Genomic DNA, 26,400 nt, shown 5'->3' on the forward strand with positions numbered 1-26,400 from the left:
ATACGGAGAGATAGGATTAAAAATATTAATCACGAAAGCTATTAACAAAATGGCGGGTGTATAACTGATAAATGATCGAGCGCGTGTAGCGGTAACGTAAAGCTTAGCCGCGTTCTTAAGTACTTCTCCTCGTGGTCGTATTTTTACAAGGAGAAAATTGGTCGGCGCGTAGTCCGAGTGGTGAACTGGCGCTATGTCCTCGCTTTTCCGGAGGACGGGGTCTCTAGGGGCCCATACAGCCATCCCGTCCTAAGTGCAGCCTCAAAGATACGTTACTTTAGCTTTCTTTTTTGGTTAGGCGAGTCGCGAGTGCCGGCTAAGAAACGAAGAACGCCGTATAACCACCGGGGATTCCGTATCCTTCAAATTCAGGGCCCGCTCTTGGCAATCACTAATGGAGTTAAGGTTTTTCGCTCTCTCGATCTTGACCATTCCAGGGAGGAAAAGAATTTCAAATTCACCAACGCTCTTTCTAGTTCTTCTACATACCGTATTTTAAAAAGAAATACGTCCGGAACCGTCCTTTTGTCGATTCCAACTGGGGCCCGTCGACTTCCCCTTCGTCTCCCTCGGGGCCCTATATACTTACATTCTTATTCTTCGTAATTCACGGGCCCTTCGTAGACAGTTAAGAGCCGCCACGAGTTTTTATATTTTTTTACCTATACCTATACTTTGTCTATTTTTTTGCCTACCGATCGTACGGGTATACTTTGCAAACGTAACATTTACTTGGCACGTTTCCTAACCCGGAAATGTACAGGCAATCTAAGAAGCGAAATATTCAACCGTTTATAGACCGGCAAAAAATAGCTCCTGTGGCCTGTTCTTTCTATATTCTTATCTCGGCCTTTTTGATTTATCTCTAACGAACCGTTTTTTGGTCAATTTTCTTCAAACGGAATAACTTCATTCGGAGTTTTCTGATCTACGAGGTTGACTGCTGAGGGCTGTGTTTTTACGGGTCAAATATAGAAGCGCAAGAAACTCAGTCAAAACACTGGGTAACCAACAAAAAAAACCCGCCCACCCGCGGGATTGTGGGTGGGTAGAAAAAATGTAATGTTCACAGACTTTTTGCTTATTTTTTTCTGAGCTACAGAGAGATATCAGCCTACCAATTCAACAAGTTAGCTCTAGACAAACGGAAGTGCGTAGAAAAAATTTAGATATTCTAACGGGGGTTGAGCATTGGTGATTTTTGGTATGCAGGTTCTCACTTCTCATTTGTTTATGAGAAACGTGTTGTTGAATATAAAAGTTACAAATTATATACGTAGGTGTAAGAGTAATAATTATGGATGCTGTTTTGTTTGAACTTATTACGCTGTGCAGCTAGTTTCTTACAATATTTAAATATAAGAACGACCGTGTACTAAGCTTCTTAGAACTTAGAGCCTACCTAGAACTTTGCTTGCGTGTGCGTGGTAAAAATCAAAGAAAACCAATAGAAATTGTTAAAGTGTTGGTTGCACGAAAAATCGATAGCAATAAAAACGAATGAATGCGGGCTTGTTTTGAAGTCCTGGACGTTCTCGTTCCAAAAATGTCATTGTCGAAACAAATTTCCAAGCCTAAGTGTACTAATTTTGAGTCCGAAACTGACCTTTTTCGCTCCCTAAAATCCTGAAATTTTCCGCGTATTTTTCTCCACCGTAACACGAGCAATTTGGGGCAAATCGAAGCTGTAGTTTTATTCCTAAAATGGAAGGAACTGAAGTGGAGCGATTCTGTTTACCTGTAGAAGTTTTCAAACCAGAGATTTTTAATCGTAATATTAGGCTTATTATCGAAATAAAAAATAAAAGCCTAGAAATTATCTTTTCAAATCACGCGGCGCATACATGTATAAAAAGTGTTATTATTTGGAGAGCGCGCTTCCTAATATTTCCGTGTAGTGGGTCTCGTGCATTTTTGCTCGACCTCAACACAAACAAAAATTTGAGCGCGCTCTCTAATTTTAACTGCACGATGAATCAAATTGCTCGACTCTACGGGGCACCGTGCGCCGCGCACGGAGCACGAGCACCGTATAAAAAATTCTGTTAGTAGAAAAGGGTTTTTTTTGTTTCCGTCCACGGAATTAGTAGCACTATAGTGGCACCAAGAATTTGTATTCAAGCCTAAACTCTATGTTGGGTAAAGCGACCAATGATATAACTCGTTGTCAATGACGTCAATGACCACGGCAAAATTAAAAAAAAAACATTTCCCGTTCTTTTAATTATATCTAATTATCTACGAAACTTTATATTCGGGTATTTTAAACGTAATTTCTTCGTTTAAAAGTAATATTAAGGCGGCAACGAATAATTTGCAACTTACTCTTTAATAGTTCTCTTTATGAAGTAACGTGGCCTTCTTGTTTTAATGTGGCTCTTACTTTTACAAGTCTGCGAGCGTGCGCTACAGTCACGAGTAGATAAGCTTTTCCTAGCGCGCGTGTAAATCGCTCGTGCGAAGAAAATACTAATAAAGTTGGGTCTTGTGGAACATTTCAACATGTTGAACAAGATCACTTTTTATTTTATAAAATCAACTATTGAAAATTTAATGCTATTTAAATACAAAAGCAAGTTTCAGCCCGTACCATGAACCCTAGGAGCAACAAAAACAAGGAGAACGCAGCTAGCCTTTAAACACGCTAACGCAGTGTTGTGTACAAATTTCATTGGACGAACGTTTTACGGAAAGGGGGAAGATAATTTCTGAATTTTCCCCTTCCGACGGCAGCAAGCGCTAAAGCGTCTAACCAATGAAATCTGTACACTAGAAAATGTACGACTTTTGACGGGTTGCGTTCTCTTTGTGTGGGGAGCTGTGTTGGTTGCTCCTAGCACGAAACCGTCATAGCTACATCACCGATTATGTCATCGTACGATTATCATTATTATCAAAAGTAACATCAATATCGTAGCTCGTTGCAAAATAGTTTCTTAAAAGCCGATAGATGGCTGTGCAAACCATGTGATCATCATATTTAAAAATATGCATTTAATTAAATTTATAATAAATCAAAGACAAAGTTGAAAATTTTAATCGATGTTGAAGAACGGTCTTTTGTAATAAAGTAAAAGATTACGGCTGAAAGATGAAAGCTCTTTGCGGATTTTTTCCTCCATTATCTCCTTTCTAATTCATACTTTTCACACCTCCGTGACGCGTAGCGTATCAAAATGTGACACCTCTTTATCAAAGGACTTGGCGGCAATGCGGGAGGACTCCGAAATGGGGAACCGGAGTGAGGAAGGGAGGGTCTGAGGGCGGTAGTTTCTCTCGGAAAGAGCCCGTAATCAGAGCTTACAAAATCAATAGGATTCAATCTTGCAAATGAAGCCTGAAAAGGACCTCCGAATTTGAGCCCCTAATTAAGCCCGTATAGTTTGTGTCGGGCGAGAGCTCGCGCCATTCGACCTAACTTAAATTGTCAGACTGCGCGAAGCCTAACTCGAGAACCCAGGCGTCCGCGATAATTTGCAAATTGTACGGAAACCTATATAGCGACACACCAGCCCGTCGTCATTCTGATAGAAAACAAAAGCTAAAGATATACGTATGGCCGCTGTTTAACCTATAAGAAGCTTACTACGCCTTGGAAACTCTGCAATATTAAACAATTGAACGTGACAAAGTTTCCAGGGTTTAACTTGGATTAAGCTCCTAATATTATGGAAAATTGCTTGTATTTTATGTAATGTGATGGAAGGCTGTTTATGATTTTGGCAGAAAATCGAACGTTATAGCTCGTCGTCAGGAATTCATTAAATTTATAATGAATGTTGAATCTAACCGGGACGTTGAGGGGGAGGGGGGCCACATAGCGTATAATTTCATAAAGTATAAAAATATTTATTTAAAGGGAATATAACCCGCAACGCAATCTTTATGGAAGATCGCTTACATTTTTCAAACTCCCCTGTACGTACAGTGGCGCCAAATACTTTTAAAGCCAAACCAATAGCAGCCATAGCTGCCCCACCAAGTACCTGAGGCTATATTACCTTCAAAAGATATAAACTGTAAAAGGTATAAAAATCAATAAGTATGAAATCACAATATATATTTTGGCGCGTCAGTCACAAAATATAATTTTTATATTCGTCATAGACATAAAATATAAAATTTTAATAATAAAGTATAAATTAATTTCAATACTGATAACACGGAAATTTTACCTTTTTTGGAATATCAGAATTCCATATGGAATTAATAAAATATTTCGATAGTATAAACCGAATTGAATGATGAACAATTTTAAAGGGAAAAGAGTTGGCTCCCGAATTTACGTTTCTGATGATTTTACTTATAGGAGGAATTGTAGCTCCTGTAATAAACTGCAAGATCAGAACGAGGAACAAAGTTCAGAAGAAAAGACTTTGCAGTGCACAGTGCGTCTTGAACATGAAAGAACAAGAACGTTCTTTCCGTGTGGAGGGGTTATACAACCACCGTGTCTGTCTGTGGGTCTGTGGGTCTGTGGGTCTGTGGGTCTGTGGGTCTGTGGGTCTGTGGGTCTGTGGGTCTGTGGGTCTGTGGGTCTGTGGGTCTGTGGGTCTGTGGGTCTGTGGGTCTGTGGGTCTGTGGGTCTGTGGGTCTGTGGGTCTGTGGGTCTGTGGGTCTGTGGGTCTGTGGGTCTGTGGGTCTGTGGGTCTGTGGGTCTGTGGTTCTGTGGTTCTGTGGTTCTGTGGTTCTGTGGGTCTGTGGGTCTGTGGGTCTGTCAGGCCTGCGAACGCGTTCGCATTTTCGGTGCAAAGTGTAATCACTGCGTTCGCAGTTTCTCGAAGGGTTGGCAAAACCACCGTGTGACGGGGAGCGTTAACGGATGCATTTGCGGTTTGGTTTGGATGGTGTTTTTTCGCTCACCGTCGTGACGGTTTGGTGTTTTACGTTTTTGTAATGTGTATGCGTAGGTTGTGAGTGCTGAATTTGTTGTGTTTGTGTTCTGATGGTTGTGCATGTTGAGTTTATATGGGCGTTTTCTTTCCAACTTCTTCTTAATGACTTTGGGACGGACCGAGTGCTGAGTGTAATGCTACCTCTCAACGTCCAATGGCAGGGTTTCCACCAGTTGTACACGGTATTCGTCTTAGTATCAATTTGCGATCGCATCGGGCGGGATTTGAACTCGAGACCTCCTGCTTGACAGGCGGACGTTCTACCACAGAACCACCGACACTTGTTACGCCTTATGGAAAATTAGACCTTCAGCTTTATCGGAAGCGTATTTAATAGAGTACGAAATTTTGGTTTAATTGAAATAGAATTGAAATTGAAATTATTGCATCGAAGAAATTCTAACTTAGCGTTTCTCTATTGATTAAAAACAAATGCGCCACCCAGGTTTCGAACCCAGACCATTCGGCTTGGCAGTCGCGCGCTCTACCACAGAACCACCGATAGCTCCTTAGATTCACTGAAATTAAGACACGCATCGTAAGCATAATAGGTAATAAAGTCTTTTTTTATTAATGAATTTATGAAGGCCTAATCTGGTTTTTTTAAAGGTTAAATCTTGTTTTAGCGCAGTCAGCCGAGATAAGAGGGTTAAAGGGTAGACCCTGTGGGTGGTCCACTTTGTTAGTTTTTTTGTTATTTATTTACGGGTATTTTTAACGACCTATATATAGTTGTGTTAATTCAAAGGAGATAATTTAACGTTTATTGCTTTAAGAGCTGGCGGTTAGTCAAGTGGCTTTCTGTGCTTTGTTGATGGTAAGGTTTTTGCTTCTTGTAAATATATTTGGTGTGGATATTTGGATATCCACGATTTCTAACGCAGTCAATGATTTCCTGGGTGTGCGAGTCATTATATGATATTGGAAATTGGACGGCATTGGTCTTTTTCATGCGGTATGTGTCACAACGTCAACTGGAAGTCTACGAGCGTTGAAATAAAATGAGCGTTAAAGATGCGGCAAGTATTTCGTAAGCGAGAAAAATACAAATACCATCTGTAGATATTTCTTTCATTAAAATTTGCTTAGTATTATATTCAACTGATAAACATGTACTGTAAAAAGGGTTAAATTCAGTTGTGCATTGTTTTAGTAAGTCTAACTCGCTGTTGTAACTACTTAATTTATAATATTCTGAATAAATTAAACTCGATTGTTTCGTCTCAATTATTTAAATTAAAATTAAAATTTTATACCGGGCAGGGTTTGGAACCAAGAATACGTTTTTCGTAAATAACTCTGAATTGCGGAGATATCTTTGGGGATCGTGTCGAGAAATTAATACCACTAGGGACCATTCTTCCGAGGAGAGGTATATTTTGGCTTGCCAACTTGTTTAATTTTCCAGTTGTGCTGAGACACGATTTCCAATACTTCTAAAAATGTCCTGTTTTCGAAAAGGTATCAGCCGTAGCATGCGCACTTTTTGCTAATTTGAATAAAATGGGTAAAATAATTTATATCTTATGACTGAAAGGCCAAAAACATTGATACTTTTTATTAAAATTATTTTTATATTTTATGAATTTCTTATTTGTGATTGTTATACGTTATGATTAATAGATGAAAAACGTGGTTTATACGTTATGATTAATAGATGAAATAGTGGTTTATACCTTATGAAATTTTACGCTGTGACTACTCCCCGGATGGTGCAATTTGATGAGCTTGGAGATGACCTATTAAAATTAATTTGATAAAGGCCTTCTTCTAAAATGTACGCTTGGAAAATAAACGCTAGACTTAATTTATACTTACAAGAGATATTTACTAAAAGATTAGTTTAATACTAAAATGCAACTGTTGCACCGTAAAAAAATATTAATAAATAAAAGTACGTAAAATGTCGTATAAATAATACATATCCACCTCTCGCTTCAAACATTTACCTTTGCAACTTCCCACGTAATTTAAATATAATAATTAAGTACAACGGGAAAATTTGGTTAATGAATCAGTAAATAATCCTGTAATATTGTTGACAGAAAAATATCTTTAAAATATATATAAGCCGTTGAAGATTAAGATTAGGTATCCTGTTACATATATAAATTGAACTAAATCCTAAACAAATTGGAGATGAAATAAATATTAAAACATTATTTAATTTATTTATTATACTTTTATTGTCAAACAGTCTTTTGACTGTAGTCCTATACGAATATTTTTATTTAAGTTGCGCTTTACTTTCGCTACTATCTTAACTTTGGAAACTCATGAATTTGGCCTTAACGTATTTAGTGGTTCAGTGTACCCCTAGCTACAATTTAACGGGGAGCTATTAAAATGGGCGGGAAACGCGTGAAATGAAACCAGGGGGTCTTTCCGGAACTTTTAAGAATTATAAGTCACGGGTTTTACGAACTCGGCGTCTATAACCAAATTATAGTGAGTCTGCCGTTCGGCATATACCCTGGTACGACGGAGTAAACATACTAAACTTTCTTCCGCAAGAAGATACTAAGTGAAAGTCCCGGTAGGGTATAAATCGTTAAAATTATATCTTCGGAGTTAGCTTCCTCTTTGGCGGACGCAACATAAAAGAACACGCTTAGAATTTTGAAATTCAGCGTGTGTGTTTACGAATGAGGTTTTACGGCGGCAGTGTCCCAACGCGACAGTTGACGGAAAGATCATAAGCGCCTACACGCCATCTTCGAAGCCAACCGTGTTTATGTAGATTGCTTTAAATAGGAAATGCCCTTCCCCTTCCTGGAACCACCCCTGGAGAGCCCCGCGCGCGCGAATCGAGGATAAAATTTCCAGGGCGTCTTATTCAGGGCACGTTCGAACCAGCCGCGTTCCATTGATCAAAACCCTTGACACAGAAAAAAGCGGCCACAAGCCGTTTCGCGCGACTATCGCCCGATTGGACTGAACTCCCCCTATGCTTCAGTCCGGCCTCACCACGTTATCCTTTCCGAGGCTACCCCGAGTGTACAGTCTACTTACCATAGTCCCTGTTTATCGCCGTAAGCTCGGGACTATTCGGGTGAAAAGAACGTTTCATAGGAGCTGACGCCTACATACTTCTCGCAGTTGCCGGCAAATAAGGGCTACACACGTCAGAGTAAAGAGTTTGGGGTTTGTTTTAATAAAAGCCTTATGCCCCCCCGCAACGTAGCCCTACCCCTCCTCTGGCCAAAAATTCCAACGAAATATTAGTTCTATCAATCATTCAATGTACATCGTTGGTATACGCGAGTGTCCTAAAGTAACCCATTCTTCCAATATCCCATTATAACTTCAATTCTGTTTCAATTTTACAAGTTGGCGCGTATACAATATTATACGTAGTGTTGTTAATTTTCCGGCAAAATAAAATGCGGAAATATTTTCCGCAAAGCGGAAAAATTAAAAATTGAAACCACTTACTTTTTAAGGGTTTTTAAGGTTTTTAATTTTTTATCGATATAAAATGTCTAATATCAGTAAATATACTACAAAACATTCAAAATGTTACATTGTTATCTAGTTTAAACTTGTCTAGTGGTTTAGTTTTACTTTTAGATTAGAAAAAATAGGTGAAAATGCTGCTTTATTTAAATATGCAAACAATATATTAGACTAATCATGGAATTGTAACTTTTTTTCGGAAAAAAATTTTCAGACTTACAACACTAATTATACGTATATTATTATTATTATTATTATTATTATTATTATTATTATTATTATTATATATTATTAACGCTATAGACGCATTGGACATTTATATTCCCGCGAGGGTCTTCATCATTTTCGGAAGAATAACTCGAGGTCGTTTACCGTTTTAGTGAATATTTGCGCCGTAACGTTTGATTGATTATGCGCATCTCTAATTAAATTATTCGCTAACAAAATTTCTCTCCGCTCCTAACTTTATACCTTTTAACCGGGCAGTGAGCATGATATTTCGTCGCTTCGAGGGAAAAGTCTATATTTATAGCGTTTCGACGTACGCCACAGTCGCCATTTTCTTAACTTTATATTCTTCCTCTAAAGCCTAGTTCCCACTTGACGAAATATATGGATGAATTAATTTCTCGCGTAGAGAAAAAAAGCGCGATTTTTTTAATCGCTAGGGTGTAGGTTCTTATTTGGCGCGAATATTTAAAAACGCTAAGCCTAATATCGCTTCAAAATGAACCAAATGAAGAGTAATGTTGAGAATTTCAATAAATTAAATTTAATTTTACTTAATCTCTTATTGGTTTGTACAATATTTTATAAATTTTCTAAAAAAATCAAAGACGTTTTTGGATTAGAGATATATTTCTAAAATGACACGAACCAGGCTATTTCAATAACCTTATACAAGACTTGAGGAATTGTGACCGATAAAGTTTTTTCAAGGGATACTTTGAAATAAACAATGTTTGACAGATTATGAAATTAAAATTTTATTTGCTTTGTGGGTTCATTCGAATTAGTCCAGAAAAATACGATGTATTACTCAATCTAGTGAGAAATAGGATTGAGAAGAAAAATACCAGATTTCGGGATGTGCCGTCAGATACCTTCTCTGATTGGCTGAAATGTTATTTCGATAAGATGCCAACGAAAGAAATGGAACGTTTGATTTGAACCGCGGAGGCGCGATTATGGTGGTGAATTTCACAATTTCCGCAAATTTTATTCGTGCGCCTCAATTTACAGCGCGAAAACTGATTTTTTCGCCAAGTGGGAACTAGGCTTTGTAGTGGCTAAATTATTTCTTAAGACAAAATGTACCCTCGAAAATGACGCGATTGAACTATAAAGATGGTCCGAATAAGTTACGAAAGGCGGTTTTACCAAGATTCGTTCCGCCGAAGCCAAATTACACGGTAATTTGGTTAACGGTGCACGCGTGAAAATTTAAATTGACCCGCCGCGAATGTACGAGTTGAATAATAATAAGTAGGCAAGAGGCAATCTCGGAAAATCATCCGCTCGTACAAGGCGGGTTTTTGACCTACATTTTCTTTGATAGCGGCAGTCACGTTAAAAGTTTTCAAAGGTGGAGGCCAAGGCAAAGAGGTTTCCACGTAGTAGTTTCACTTTATTTCCGCTTCAGGATATTTAATTTAAAAAACTGTAGTTTCGTCTGCTAATACGCCGTTTCTTTTTTGAGAGATGCTTATGCCGTTATGTAAGCCTAATTTGGTTTTGTATTAGTATGGTTAAGCAACGCTTTGTTACAAGTTTAACGGGAATGGGGCATTCTTCCTTTATTCCAAAGTGTTTTTATGGCGGTGTATTGATATTAGTGGTTATTCAGGTTGCTATTCTCAGATATATGAATATATTCAGTTAGTCAAATCAGGTTAATCAGGTCGCTATTCTCAGATATCTGGATATATTCAGTTAGTCAGATCAGGTTAATCAGGTCACTATTTTGAGATATCTGGATATATGCAGTTAGTCAAATCGGGTTAATCAGGTCGCTATTCTCAGATATCTGAATATATGCAGTTAGTCAGATCAGGTTAATCAGGTCGCTATTTTGAGATATCTTGATATATGCAGTTAGTCAGATCAGATTAATCAGGTCGCTATTATCAGATATCTAGATATATACAGTTAGTCAGTTCAGGTTAATCAGATCGCTATTATCAGATATCTGTATATATGCAGTTAGTCAGATCAGGTTAATCAGGTCGCTATTTTCAGATATCTGGATATATGCAGTTAGTCAGATCAGGTTAATCAGGTCGCAATTCTCAAATATCTGTATATATTCAGTTAGTTAAACCGGGTTAATCAGGTCGCTATTCTCAGATATCTAGATATATTCAGTTAGTAAAATATATATATATATATATCAATTTCTAGGCTTCACAACTGTACAGCTATCTGACTTATAGATTTAGTATATTTATCATCTTGCAAAAAATCCATTCAAAATAAACAGTAATTACAATTTTGTGTAAAATTTACATCTAAACTTACATTTAAGTACGATTTTATTGTTATTATTTATACTACCTTGAGCTAATTTATGCTTTTTAACGGTAAGAGAATAATTACGGATTTATTACAAATCAACTTCGAACTATTAACAAAAGTTCAACACAGAGAAAACTAGGCATAAAAAAACCCAAAACAAACTATTATTTTTCGCGGTTTTTAGATACTTTAGAATTTCGGCAACTGGTAAGACTTTCGGTAAGACACAGTTGGCGTTACGTCCGTGAGAGGGGCTTCTCCCTTGACAAATACGTATCAGTCTATAGCATTTTCGATATCCTTTCCCTCTATAACTTTTCCCTCCTAGCTGAGTGTGTAAAATTTCCTGTGTACGTCCCTGCATGCGAGAAATGGGGATGACAAGGGACCCTCTCTCTACGAAATGCCGGGGATACAGCCGATGAATTGGACAATATAGGGAAAAGGAATTAAAAATTTTAATCTCTTAGATAACTTCGGTTCATTGACTTTCAAATTACTCAAATTACTAATTTAATAATCTAGTGATATTTATTTAATATTAAAAATATATTTTGAGCAAATTATTAATTTCGTAATCAAGTGATATTTATTTAATATTAAAAATACCTTTTGAGCAAAGTATTTATTTCGTAATCAAGTGGTATTTATTTAATATTAAAAATACCTTTTGAGCAAATTATTAATTTCGTAATCAAGTGATTTATTTCATAATAAAACTATTAATTGAGCAAATTATTAATTTAGTCATCAAGTGATTCATGTAATAATAAAACTATTAATTGAGCAAGTTACAAGTTATTTAATATACTAATTACGATAATTATATGTTTACTAATTACGATAATTATAAGTTAACTAATTATGTAATTATGAATTTACTATTTAAGTAAATAAATAACAATTTAATTACTAATTTATTATTTAAATGAATTACCAACTTACTATTTGGTATTTTTTTAAATTCTTATTTAAAATTTTTCAAATGAATAATCACAGTATTAGGCATAAAAAGTCACAGCATACACCGCATAAGTTATTTTCGATATAATTACATAGAAACTATTTTATTGGCAATCAAATTATTATATTAATAAAATAAATAATTATATTAATTATTTTCAACTTACGCAATGTTATTGTAGAATAAAAGTAAATTGCTAAATTATTTATTAGAGTAATTTACTAACTTATTATTTTATTATATTTTCAAACTTTCTTAATTACGTAAAATAGTGAATGATTAACTTTAGTAATTTACAAGTTGTAATATATTTTAAATAAAGAACTAAACTTCTATATTTAGTATATTTTTAATTTTCTATTTCTGCAAAAAAGTCTATAATTTAGTTATTTTTAATATTATTTGGTAATTTATTTAAAATAATTTACTGATAATAGCGCTTGTAATTAAACGCGATTTTTTTTGTAATTCTGTTACTAAATTGAAATTGCTGTCTGAAATAACCTTTCTTGTAATTCGCTTTCCTCTAATCTCAAGATGTTTTATTTTCGAATTGAAAAGGTCAGGAGGTCTAAGCAGTCTCATTAATTTTTTTATTTACTTTCAAATCCTTCCTTTTCCAAATCTAGAACTATAACAATAGATCTTTGAAAAAGCGATAGTCTTTCCCAAACAAAGCTGGGGTTTTCCTCCGCCGCTAGGAAATGTCGTCTGCTATAAATGACCTTTAAAGGGAGTAGAAACTAAATCGAAAAATAAACTCGTTTTCAACGTAACTAGCGCCAATCACCCCTATATTCCGTTAAACCTGGTGGCTAAAATATGAAATTCGTTGATTTCATACTCCCTTTAAAGGGAATATAACCTCAGGTATTTGGTGTGGAACACCAACGTTTGCAGCTCTGGCCGCTCTTGCCTTTGGCTTTAGAAATATTTGGCGCCACTGTACAGGGTAATTTGAAAAATTGAAGGGATCTTCCATAAAGATTGCTTTGCAGGTTATATTCCCTTTAAAGACGACTTTAAATTTCACTTTAATGATTATAGTCATTTTCCGTCTACTAAAATTTAATTTAAAAACATTTTTTTTTATTTAATTAAATTGGCAGTTACAATTTCCCGTCGGTGGATATTAACGCACGACGGAAATCTATATGGAAACGCCTCCAGAAATTCGAAAATCGTTCATGGCTAATAATATATAAATGAAATACGACGAAGCTAGATCGCCCTTAACAATTTATTTAAAGCGCTTGGCTTTTCAAATGACACGTAGTACACGAAATCTTTGCACGAACAATAAAGGCTTATAATAGGATAAGTCGAGTGTCCGAATGTCTAATTGAACGGTGCCCCGGGACTATGGGAGAGAATAGGAGTAGAGTACGAAATTAGCGGTGCGGACACCGAGCACACATACCTCGTAGCGCCGCGAAGATGATACACGTAAGAGTCCATAACGAGAGTTTCTCGTCCGTCAACATCTTGGTGGGAGCCGGCTTTACATGACGAAAATGTACCGGGACAATAATGTAATTGTCATTCGCTCGTCGAGAGATAGGGCGTGTATTGTGAAAGGGTCTTTTAATTACGGCTGCTGGCCAGTGTAAACTCGCGTTCGGCCCTCGGAGCGACTGTGGACTTAAGAGAGATGGCTGAAGAGGGAATGCGGGGGGGGGGAGGGGACTAAAGAGACTGGCCGGGGAACAAAACCATGGAAGTCACGTTTTTGACGGAACAAATGGGTCGCGATACCTCGCCGCGTACGACGGTCTACCCCGAATGTGAGCGATACTCGGCCTGTGCCGGGAAGACGTACGTAAGGGGAGGGGGCGGGCCTAAGGGGGGCACGTGACGGAGGATATCTCTCTCTCTGTCTCTCTCCTTCGCCTTCCCCGCAATACCTCTTTCCGACACGGAGATGCCTTTCGATTTTTGGACTGATCCACTCCGCAGCGCCGCTCTCGGGATATATCGGCTCTAGAAACGAAGGGGCCAAGACCCCTTTGCTCCTAGAAAGAGGGGGTTGGGGGGGGGGAGCGAGAAAGAGGGAAAAAGTACCACCTCAATTCCTTAATGCACATCGTGTATCGGCCTTTGAAAATAAATTTTTCCTAGTAATTTTTTTGGCCGTTTCCACATTTTTTTCCCTTCTCGTTTTAACAATTCTAATTTGTCCAGATGCTGGAGAGGCGGAAAAAGGGGAAAATTATTGATAAAGCTATTAATAAATTCATTCTTCTCCTTAGGATCGCTACGCGAAATATATTTTTCATTTTACTAAGTAGAATCTTAATTAAATTTCGGAAAGAATAGAGGGAACGATTTTTTATGGCAGCTTTTTTATAGTTCTTTTTCTAAATCGTAAATTAGAACGAAGAATATATTTAAGATTGCTTAATATTGGATGTATTACGTAGTTGATTATAAAATTTCCCGGCTGTTATATCTTGAATATAAAGGTAATTTTTTTAAGGGAATGTTCAGTTTTTTCCCGGAATGCTGAACGTGACTTTTTGTTGATATTACATTATTATATTAATTTATAAAAAATGTTTTTTTTTACTTTTATTAAAATGCATTTCCCGAGAATATGAACTCTATTATATCGCGTTTACAGTATACGTCAACATCGAAGTATTTAAATTAGAAAATACACGCGTTGAAATATGTAAATTCAATTTTCTAAAAAGCGCTGGTGTACGCGAATTTGGATTAAAATTTTACGTTACAATGACACGCGAAACGAGCTTCCAGCTAGTGCTCGGAATTGTTTATTCATTATCCACAAATTTTCCAATTTATTTAAAAAACGTAGGTAAAAAGAATATAATTTTAACTTATTTAATTATGTTTTTTTTCGCAACCAAGCATTTATTTGAATAAAAGTGGCATTTATTTAAATAATAGGCTTATTCACTTTCGATTATTTAAACATTTTACAATTTTTATTCAACTATTGGTTATTTAAATAAATATTATTTAAATATCGCCGAGCTTATTTTAGTCACGGATAACAATTAATCGAAATCCGAGCACTACTTCCAGCATTAGTGATGAGCTTAAATAATAAGGGATGTCACATTTATAAACAAAACGCGTCAGCGCGAAATGGTCGCTAGATAATTTAATATATTATATAATTCTATACGTATACATTTGCTCAAATATTACAGTTCCAGTTAAAATTATCAGTGGTGAGTTTTATAATAATACACGGCATCGTAAAAATTCCGATCTCATTTAATAGAGGTCGGGGACGGTTAATCATTAACCATGTTTAAATTGATTTTTTTTCGGGAAAAAAATGTAAACAAAGAAATTTACCGGTTAATATTTCGGAAAATGATTAAAAACATGTATTATTCGTAAAATTTGAGCTTTTTATCGAAAAAAACGTGTTTTTCCGATTAATTTTAAAAATTTATCAAAAAATTAATCGGATAATACAGAAATATAAATTACTTGATTAAAACGTTTTACGAATAATTTTGAGAGCTTTATCTATTGAATAAAAGTTAACCATCCCCGACCTCTATCATTTAACATAGGTCCGCGATTTGTCAAGTTTTCAGTTTTTAAATTCATCATTTGGTACGTGTCGCTAATCTACCAAAGGGGTTCCGTTTTCCTTATAGCTCCCTTTTAGGTCGGTTTGCTTAACTTGGTTGGGGATATGGCGCAACCACTTGATATTTCGCTTATATTATTGGAAACCAAACCGCATCGAGAACCGTGGCTGTACAGCGGCTTTTAAGATGAGTGCGGCGCATTCTCCACAGCTCGAGGTTCGCCATCAAAGAGCCTCTGCAAAGGACCAATTTCAACTATTCCAGGGGCCTTCTATCGCCCTCTATCTCTCCGCATTTCCCGAATTCTAACAATTATAAATACGCCAGTATATATCCTCATATTCAAATCCGCGATTTCGAGAGCTCTCTCTCCCGCTACTAGGAAATCGGAACTCCTAAACTTTGAATTCTATAATTCATTTTAATAGATCGGTGCTACGGCCATCGTGGAGGAAATCGTCCCAATTTCATTTGACCACCGGCCTCTCGATCTATTCGAAACCACCAACTATTTCGAGATACGCTTAACTATTCTCGGAATTCCAAGACGTGACATTTTTTGTTTGTTAGCGATTAGTCTTTCATTTCGAACGGCTCGGGGAACTGATACTATAGCAGGAATTTATTCCCCAACCGGGACATTTGGCTTAGTTCGGAAAATGTAAGGATAATTTTCTAAGATTCCGTCAGAATGCGACCAAATAATTCGTGAAAGTGTGACTTTGTTGCCGTAGATTGGACAACCCAATTTGATGCAACAAACAAATTATCATTAAGTTCAATCAAGCGCGTTTTTCTCCTAGTTACACCGATTGCTCGTATAGCAACCAAGTAACCACCTTTTACTAGTATCTAGGAGGTTTCGGTACCGTATAATTTCTTTAGCAAGCGACGCGAAACACTATCCCTCTAAGGGGGAAAATATGCGCAATAGCGACTGTGCAAGTACAAAGGTATTTTTTGAGGGGTATACGAAAATTGGTTGCAAACTTTTTCAATTACGATTAAAGAGAAATAAAAACCACTGTATGTATAATAAAATAAAAGTTTTATTATACATACAGTGGTTTTTATTTATCTTTAATCGTAATTATTGTATAAGTGCCGCTACAGCTCTTATTATTAAAAACTTTTTCAATGTACGAAAAATAGTTGTAGTATTTTGGGTGCACGATTTTCCGTTGTATTGATCATTTGACCGCACGACAAATAGTTGTATGCGTTAAATGGCTGTACGCGTCTTTTCAATGTACGAAACTTCGATGTACGTTAATTAGGTGTATGCGATATTTGGCCGAACGACTTATGGGTGTCTGCGTAAAATTGGTGTACGTGTCTTTCCGTTGTACGAAAATTTGTTGTACGTAAATTAAAAGTACGCGTCAATTGGTTGAACGATTTCAGGGGGTATACGTTAAAGGGGTGTAGACGTGTTTCCGGTGTAAGAAAATTAGGTGTATGTCGATAAGAGGTTCCGGATGTAAGCGAAAAATGGTTGTACGCGTCTTTTCAGTGTACGAAAAATAGGTTTACGCCATTTCAGGGTGTATACGCTAATTAGTGAACGCGACAAAGCGGTGTACGATTTTTCGAAGAACAAACCACATTTTTCGGAACGATAAGCATAAATGCATGTTTTTCTGTGATAGTTAATTACAAAACTAAATTTTTATTTCAGTTTATGCCGATTTGACGTTGCATTCGCGATTTCCGTGAAAAGCGCGACTTTAAAACCATTCGTTGCCATTTGGCCGAAATGTAAATCTCCGCCTTTTGCAACCAATTTTCGTATACCCATCCTTGAGCAATGGTGGTATTATCTTTAAATATTTAGTTTATTATCTTAGTTCATTTCGTTCTGTTCAGTGGTGTAGGTAGAACCAGCGGTTCCCAATTTGTTTTTGCTATGGAACCCTAAATTATCCGCCTAATTCTTGCGGAGCCCCATTTAATTTTTTTACTTATCTTAAAAGACTCTTGACACAAACAAAGATGGCGCCCTGCGAATTCTCGGAACCCCTGTGACCCTTCCGTGGAACCCTTGTGTAGACGAGCCACTCCTGCTTTGACTGTATTAAATTTTAATCCCCCCCCCAGAGATAGTAAAATACACTAATTAAAGGAAGCTTATGGGAAATGACATACATAAATATTGTTATCTCTAATTTTATTTGTTAGGCTCAAATTTAACCTTAATCTAGGAATATTAATTTTAATCAAGAAACAGCATGATTAAATTATAAATTTGTAATATTCCCAAAATAGTTACGCTAATCTTAGTAAATGTTGCTTTAGGTCCTGTTTTGATACTTGGTAATTTATTATTAGATTTATTTATATTATTATAAACTATAATTAATTATTAATTTTGATTAGTTTAGGAAAACTTCCTTGGAAACTTTAGTATCACCAGAAAATGAACAAATAGTGCAGAAACAAAATCCAATTATAACAGTACACTGAAAAGTCAAGATACTCTATGATAAACAAATTTTAAATTAAATTTAATAACGAATTGTATATAATATTCTTTCACGCGGTTCTTTGTACAAATAGCGTTTTCCGTAACAATTTCTAAATCCACGAGCGTAATAGAATGAAAAGAATGTAGAATACATACGCGGATCGGTAAAAGGACGTATTCTCCAAAGCAATATCCGCATCATTTTAAATATGTAATGTTTGTAAATGTAACCACGATGTCGTCTTTTCAAGGCACCAGAATAAAAGCGCGTATAATATTGATCGGAAGCTTTTAATTTCGGCGAAATATCTCAGTAAAAAGCGTCTCCAAAAAGGCGACATTTATTATTCACGGTGACTGAATTCTTAATAAATTCTGCTTTACGAAAACAGATGAGCACCGCGCCCTCTCTCTGCCCCCCTCACACTCCGCTCGACCCGTTTTCCATCCGACGTTTCTCTGCCACCATTTAATGGGCTTCATTTGGGAAAACTTTCTCTTTTTCATATTTTAGGGACCGTTTCGTACTCGACAAACAAGCAAAAGTTTCTCCTAATCCTTAAAATATTGCCTATATTCCGGACTGGGGAAAAGAGCGGATAAGGAGGGTCACCCTTTCTCCCTTCGCTGGGCATTATCACTTCCAGACATTGTCCCAAATAGTCCCTCCTAATGAAATTAAATTCACTCTCTTTTTCTTGGAAATTATTCTTCTCGTGATTTAATACATCAAGAATTTATTTCTTTCCGTTTCTTCGTCTTTTTTTAATTTCCCTCGAGCTATGGCCTTTTATTTTATTTTATTTTTAACCTTTATGTCAGCGCTAAACGTGTAATAGCCTCTTAGGACCATTTACATTTTTCAGCAATTAAAACTGTTTTGGCGAAAATCTAGGCCGAAAAAACTTTAAGAACAAATTGCCTACACTAAACATTATTTAAAAAGTTTACTTTATTTCATATTTTCATTAATTAATATGGATTAATCTCGTAGGGAAAAATGTCTATTCCATATTAAAGGGATTATGAACTAAATTAAAAAATTAACTTGGGTTTAAACGTAAACTTGGTAACCAATATGTAAACTTCGTTGATCCACCATAAGTAAGACACTTCGGTATGATTGCAAGCGCTCTCTCTCCGTGTAGGAGGAGAATATCTCCCGGTAATCATAACAACATTCTTCTTATTAGCATAAGTAACATATTAAACATAAATATGACACTTCCTAAGTTCTTTAACGGTAGTGGAATACCATAACTTATGAACAAAATATAGGAAATCGACGTAACAGTCTGAAAAATAAATAAGTTTATTTATTTATTTATTTGCTTGGTTATTTGTTTGTTTATGTATGTATGTATTTATCCGTTTGTTTGTTTGTTTAGTTATTCGTTTGGTTATTATTTATTTGTTTATTTGTTTATTTATTTTTGTATTTATTTTTTATTTATTTATTTATTTAACGATAGTCTGTTTCGCCAATGATGAAATAAATCATTACGTAACTAAGGACCAACAAAACAATTGACTATTTTTACTATTATATTAGTTAGATATTTTCAATTTTGACACTTGAACGCGTTTTCACTCGTATTTATAACCATCAAACTAATTTATCAGTTATTTCACCAGCAAAGAGAGAAATAAGGAGCTAGTTTCCGGTTTACGTGACTTTCGACTACCCAATAGCTCTACGACCGACTATCATTAACCGAAATCGTTCAGTCTCATACTTACGCAGGAATCCATACCTCTACATGGAATGCTTATCCTGCCGTATCGCGTATGGTAAGATCACTCTGACGGCTTTGGCCCCGCCTACGAGAGAAAAAATTCCCTTAGGCGCACTCCCGGCTCACGTTGTTGTTTGTAGTGACGCCCAATAAACCGTCAGCCACATCGAGACGAAAATCTGAAGCGATAATGCATTCCAAGTAGAGGTATGGATTCCTGACTTATGTTATTTGTTAATAGACAGTTTAAGTAAAAATAAAGAGGATACTTGCAGCTGAGTGTAGGCGTAGCTTTATTGCGTTCAGTCCTCACTTGTCTATAACTGTAGATATTGGAACGATTAAAAACGGTTGAAATTCTTGACACGGGTCTTATCGAATTTAAAGTGATGAAACACTGTTTCAACTGATCGAATCAACTTATTATCGAAATTAATTTTATCAAACGTTAAATGATCGAAAATACATTTAAGGGAAACTAATAAACCTGCTATTTTAAGCTAGAAGGTGTATCTAATCTAATGATCTCAAATGATTTTATAATTGATTAGACAGTACTACGTGTAAATACACATATTTTAAAATTATAATACAATTCGGCCGCAAACTAATATCACGAGAAACGCCTTAAATTAAACTAAGGAAAAACCTATAAATTAAAACCTAAACTAAGCTAACCCAAACAACTATTCCCTTTAGCAGAATTTCATCAGCTTAACTCCTCTTATTTCCTCCTAAAACCGTTATTTAACAACTATTCGATCAACTAAAAATTCTATCAAATGCAACTACTACTGAATGAACCTTCGTTCAAACAGCATTCGATCATTCGGTCAAAACCTTTTTTTCGCCAAAACGTATACCTTAACCGAAATTCTTAATTATTTAACAGTTATTTCGTTTCGTTGTGTGCCATCTGTGTTTAAACTGTTATCCAATAATTTGCCATTATAATGAAAACAGTGGGAATGGGAATTCGCCTATTAAAAAGTTACCAAAATCCCAACCAAAATATGAAAAACCCGTGACAAAATAGCAATCCAAGCCGACAATAACAATACCTTACTCTCAACCTTACTCGAGCCCTATTGTGTAAACCCGCTAAAGGCGACACTCATCCATCGATGAACCATATAGTTTCATATTGAATGGGTATGACCAAGAATATACACAGGTGAACAGATAATTTGTAGATCCGACAACCAGTGTTGGGCATTTTCGTCAAAGAGCCGCTCAGCTCACTCACTGCTCGCACTCGCTAGCATAATATCCGTTCACGCTCACGTATTTTTGAGCGGTAAAATAAGCGCTCCTCTCTTTTCGATCTTTTTGAGCGCTTAAATTGGCACTCCTCTCATTTTCGTTTCGCGCTCTTTTAAAAAACATTTTGCCGCTCAATTTCGCTCACAATGAGAGGAGCGGTGCCCATCACTGCCGATAACAGCCTTCATATTATTCTCCTAGACGGAAAGGAGCGTGTGATCGTACGGGAGAATCTACCCCCACCCCTCTTTGAAAATAAAGGGGGGAAGCAGAAAGACGATGGTGTGTGGTTTCTGTTTCTGGAACAAGGATGCCCATCAGTTAGGTTCATAATAGGGCTGTGCAGCATCGAGTACCCGAAGACTTTTGAGGTCCGATATTGGAACCCGAACTCGAATAAGAAAAATTTTAATACTCGTAGATTATCGAGTATTAGAAATTTACCTTAAAGGGGTACTCGAATACTCCAATAAGCCACCTGCAAAACTCACCGAATTGTTTTTCGCGCCGACAATATTCGGGTAATCGACCACTCATCGGGTACTTGACAATATTCTCTTTGTCATAGCCAGTCGCACGTGTAGAAAAACGGGGTAAATAAATTCAATGGCTAGCTAGATACGTATATAAGTTTTGTTAATTGATTTTCTTTCTCAAAATTAATTAACTTGGGTTTAAACGTAATCACCCCAAGCTTCAATTAAACCTGGTGACCAATATGTAAACTTCGTTGATCCACCATAAGTAAGACACTCCGGTATGATTGCAAGCGCTCTCTCTCTCTCCTTGTAGTAGGAGAATATCTCCCGGTAATCATAAGAACATTCTTCTTATTAGCATAAGTAACATATTAAACATAAGTATGACACGTCCTAAGTTCTTTAACGGTAGTGGAATACCATAACTTATGAACAAAGTATAGGAAATCGATGTAACAGTCTGACAAATAAATAAATTTATTTATTTATTTATTTACTTATTTGTTTGTTTATGTATTTATTTGTTTGTTTATGTATTTATTTGTTTAGTTATTTGTTTGTTTATGTATTTATTTGTCTGTCTGTGTATTTATTTGTTTGTTTGTTTGTTTATTTATTTATTTTTTATTTATTTATTTATTTATTTATTTAACGATAGTCTGTTTCGCCAATGATGATAACATCCATTTATGTAGTAACTAGTAGGCTATTTTAAATTCTTCTTAATTACTCGACTACCCGAACAGAACATGTTGATTAATCAAGTACCCGAATGATTTTTCAAACTTCTCGAGTACTCGAGTATCCGAACGGGTTTTTCTGACTACTTGACTACTCGACTACTCAAACAAGGAAAATTTTGAAATAATCGAATACTCAAAAACCCAAATAGATCAAAATATTATCCGACTAGACTACCCGATGAAAAATTTATTAATACGCGAAACCCGACTCGATTGCATAAATCCACAGCCCTGGTTCAAAAGCATAAATTTGTTAAGCCAAAAACGCTGATGATTTTGGGTTTTGTTGGCTTCACCATAATAGAGCAATTTTTAGCAAATAACAAGTCTATTTCAGTATTTAATTTAATCACTTTCTTAATTTATATAGTTCTATTATGTATAATATAATTATTATTTCGGTGTAGTTTGGAAAATTATAGAGCAAAATCTGATTTATGAAATTTTTGGAAGGGCAATTTGAGGGGGAACCAATACACTGATTGTACCATCGCCTGAAATATAGGAGGGAACATTATACCCCTCTAACCTCCTATTCCACCTCCATTGACGCCCACATATTGTCTATCCACCTAAATGCAATCTTGGTATGGACTATCTTCGATTTCACGATTCCTGGAAAACTCGAGGAACATATTCTTCGTGTACACCTAGGAGCAACAAACACAGCACCCCACACAAGGAGAACGCAACCCGCCAAAACTCGTGCATTTTCTTGTGTACATTTTTCATTGGTTAGACGCTTTAGCTCCTGCTGCCGTCGGAAGGGGAAAATTCGGAAATTGTCTTCCCCCCCCCGCCCGTAAAACGTTCAGTGAAAAGGCTCACCCAATGAAATTTGTACACAACACCGCGTTAGCGTGTTTAAAGGCTAGCTGCGTTCTCCTTGTGTTTGTTGCTCCTAGGTTTACACAGATGGAGCCTGTGAGAGTACAGGGAAACTGGGAAAGGAAGAAGACCTGGTTTTTCTTCCAGGAAATCACTTAAATATTCTCTATTAACTTGGTTTTATTTTATTTTATTTTATTTTATTTTATTTTATTTTATTTTATTTTATTTTATTTTATTTTATTTTATTTTATTTTATTTTATTTTATTTTATGTATATGTTTGAACGGGGTGTATATAAAATATGTATAGATGGAGATTACTTGTTAGCTGCGGAAAAATAAAATAAAAATAGGCGCAGCACCCGAGGTGCTGATCACTCTCCGTAATCGGTGAATACGTCTGTAGCTTTCACTGTATTAAAGTAGTTACGTAATCGATTACAGATTTAGCACTACCAATGAATGTACTCGCTGCAATTGATGTAAAGAATTTAAAGAATATTGTGGCACCCGCTCAACTGTTGTACAAAACGTTCTAAAAAAAACCATATCAATTGTTCCTTCCAATCCATACAGTTGTGGGTAGGTCACCCGGTGTTACATCACTTCAAATTTGTACTTCAACTCATTTGCAACTATAACGTCACTTTACCGTAGCTATGTAACAGCGGAAAGCGGTTCCAAAGCAAATAATGATACTAGACGTTGGAAAAAATCCAAAAGACAGACTGGAACTTTTTAAACGCGCAGTCATTTTATTGTTCACTGAACCGTGGTTCTTAAACTGTATTTTGGGAATTAAACTGTTACGCGTATCAGACCACAAATTACGTCCATATAGGAATACGTCTAGAATAATGATATCCGACTACAAATTACGTCCATTTTACGAGATATTTTAATACACGCGTCTAGAGCTATAAGTCTTTAGGCTTAGGAAATGTCTCGGAAAATCCTCATACACTGAACGTTTATCTCAGCCTAATACACATATTCCGGAGTCGTTCTCTCGATGATTAATCCGAAAGGGTTCGCGATAGACAGAGGTTTCTTTACGCTCCAAAAACAAATGAATGTTGGAGTAAACATTTATTTATATACGTATATTTGGTCTCGGCGCAATGTGACAAAAAGTGACAGCGCGTGTCGAGGACACTAAATGGAATGGCGGTTTCGCGGAATAAAAGGGGCCTTCAAACTAATTGCCTAAAAGCCTCTTAATAACGCTCGCCCCAAAACCCCGTAAAGTGGCTTCTCATTATTTTAATTGTCGCCAAATCTCATTGTCATCTATTTATATTTATTTTCGACCCTTAGCATTGCCGTCGCTATAGACAAAACTTTCCGGAAACTTTAATCGATTCCCTTATAATAAATGAAGCTTATGGGCTTAAACTATTTTGCCCCCCTCTCCTTGTTCACGCTGCCGCTGCTTCAGCCCATTGTTGGTGGCGTCTCCTTTACAATTTCCCGCCATTATAAGCCCCGTATTGGCTAAATAAATATAAAACGCGGCTCTCTTTAATCTATATATATACACGAGCTCTCCTATAGTTTCAACTCTCCCCCCCCCCCCCTCGGTTCTTTCCGCCACCACGCGGTTATCCCTTTGTTAAAAGTCAGACGTAACTGACTCTTTGGTAAATTACCACACTTTATCAAAATGGAACCGAGCTACGTATCTCAATAGGCGAAAGGCGTACCGCTCCTTCGCAAAATCGAGCCGGTTGCGATACGGCTAAGCGATGAACTCCCTTCGAATTAAGAACTTGCAAATTTTATTATTTTCTGTATATTTTCGTATTTATTAAGTTATGGGTAAATATTTGCGCAATTTCATAACATTTAAAAAAAATTAAAACAACGTATTTCAGAATATTAAGAATATTTGATATAATATAATATATTACATTACATTGTATTATCTAGGAGCAACAAACACAAGGAGAACGCAGCTAGCCTTTAAACACGCTAACGCAGTGTTGTGTACAAATTTCATTGGACGAGCCTTTTCGCGGAACGTTTTATAATTTCCGAATTTTTCCCTTCCGACGGCAGCAGGCGCTAAAGCGTCTAACCAATGAAAAATGTACACCATAATCCATAAAATGCACCGTTTTTGACGAGTTGCGTCCTCCTTGTGTGGGGTGCTGCGTTTGTTGCTCCTAGGTATTATATTATATATTATTTTATAATACAAATGTAGGCAGTATTCACGAAAATGTTTGACAAAATCCGGCCATAGACCAAAAGCAGGATGGATGACTTTAGCCTTCAATTTTAGTAATCCTGACGTCACGAGAATACTCGATATAGTATTATAAAATCATCTATTACCGTTGTTTTTTCATATTAATATTTATTAAAAGTGACCAACAAGTGTTCTAAGAATTTGAAAGTTAATTATTATTATTATTGTAAGATGGAACAGACCATTCAATTTGTTGTAAATAAAAATAAACTAGAAAACGTTATAGCGTATTTGACATTTGTGAGGATTTAGAATTATCGCTTAATATTCTTCAATTTGATTGTCGTAAAATATGAAATAACAGTGTGTCTTTCCGACACTAAAGAATGTCATGGGATTTGTCGCGCGTTTTACAAAACTCTCAACTGTTACGGCTATTTCTTGGTAAAGAGTAACGCGTAGAAATATCTCTTCCAGGTGATCGAGCGCGTTAGAATTATACAGTTCAGGCGTATAATGGCCGGCGTAGAAGGGAATACGCGTACGTATACGTTCAGTATCGGCGTGGGGGGAGGGAATAGGGGGGGGATACGCGCGTATACGTAATCGACGCTTTCGGGCGACTGAGGCTCCGCCCAGGCCTTCATACACACCTAATAGAAGACTCACCCCAAACAATTAGCGGTTTGAATGCACGCGAGAAAGAATTCCGCGGCGGAGGGATGAAGCTTCGGATCTCGGCGGCAATTAAGCAAAAGTAGGGCATTGGCCAAACTAATGAAATTGCAGACGAGAGTGAGAGGCAGCCGTGCGCGCTGCAATTGCTAATATAAATCATTTCGAGGGGAGCTTTCCAACAAACCATACATTTTAAGTCTAAGACAGGAATCTGAACTTTGTAGAGACACAGTCCCCCCGTCGATACGCTGTAAACTGTAACGGTGGTATTAGTCGTACGCTATAGCGGAGCGTTTTCGTGAATTATTAATACTCGTTTAGAAGCATCGGCGGTGGTTTGGAGGGAAAGGTTTTATTGTTAAAAGCGCTGGCAACTCGCCCACCACCGAAGCGCCCCCTTTTGTGGAGGTGACGGACAATTTGTAAACGCTTCAATGATTGAATAATTTTAGCGAGTCATTTAAATATTAAATGCGAAGGATTACCGTACGAAATATAGCGGAGGGTATTTTATCGCGGAGCGTCTATTTCGCCAAACGCGTTACCTTTTATTTATTTCCAACTAGGGTAGTTGTTGTAATTGAGAAAGTTTGCGCGAAACTGTAAACAAACATT

The 26,400-nt window shown here is 36.5% G+C and overlaps 1 protein-coding gene across 1 annotated transcript in view; it reads right to left on the reverse strand.

Annotated features, from left to right (window-relative positions):
* Nucleotides 1-13,313, reverse strand: part of LOC149933178 (uncharacterized) — a 43,580-nt gene extending 30,267 nt beyond the window's left edge. The window contains exon 1 of the mRNA XM_090157240.1: nucleotides 13,250-13,313. Within this exon, the coding sequence (XP_090013366.1) occupies nucleotides 13,250-13,313 (64 nt within the window). The remainder of the gene's footprint in view (nucleotides 1-13,249) is intronic.
* Between the last annotated feature and the right edge of the window lie 13,087 nt (nucleotides 13,314-26,400).

The sequence above is a fragment of the Leiobunum rupestre genome, chromosome 8 (assembly GCF_980474605.1).
Source record: "Leiobunum rupestre chromosome 8, qqLeiRupe1.1.hap1, whole genome shotgun sequence".
Classification (NCBI taxonomy): Eukaryota; Metazoa; Arthropoda; class Arachnida; order Opiliones; family Sclerosomatidae; genus Leiobunum; species Leiobunum rupestre.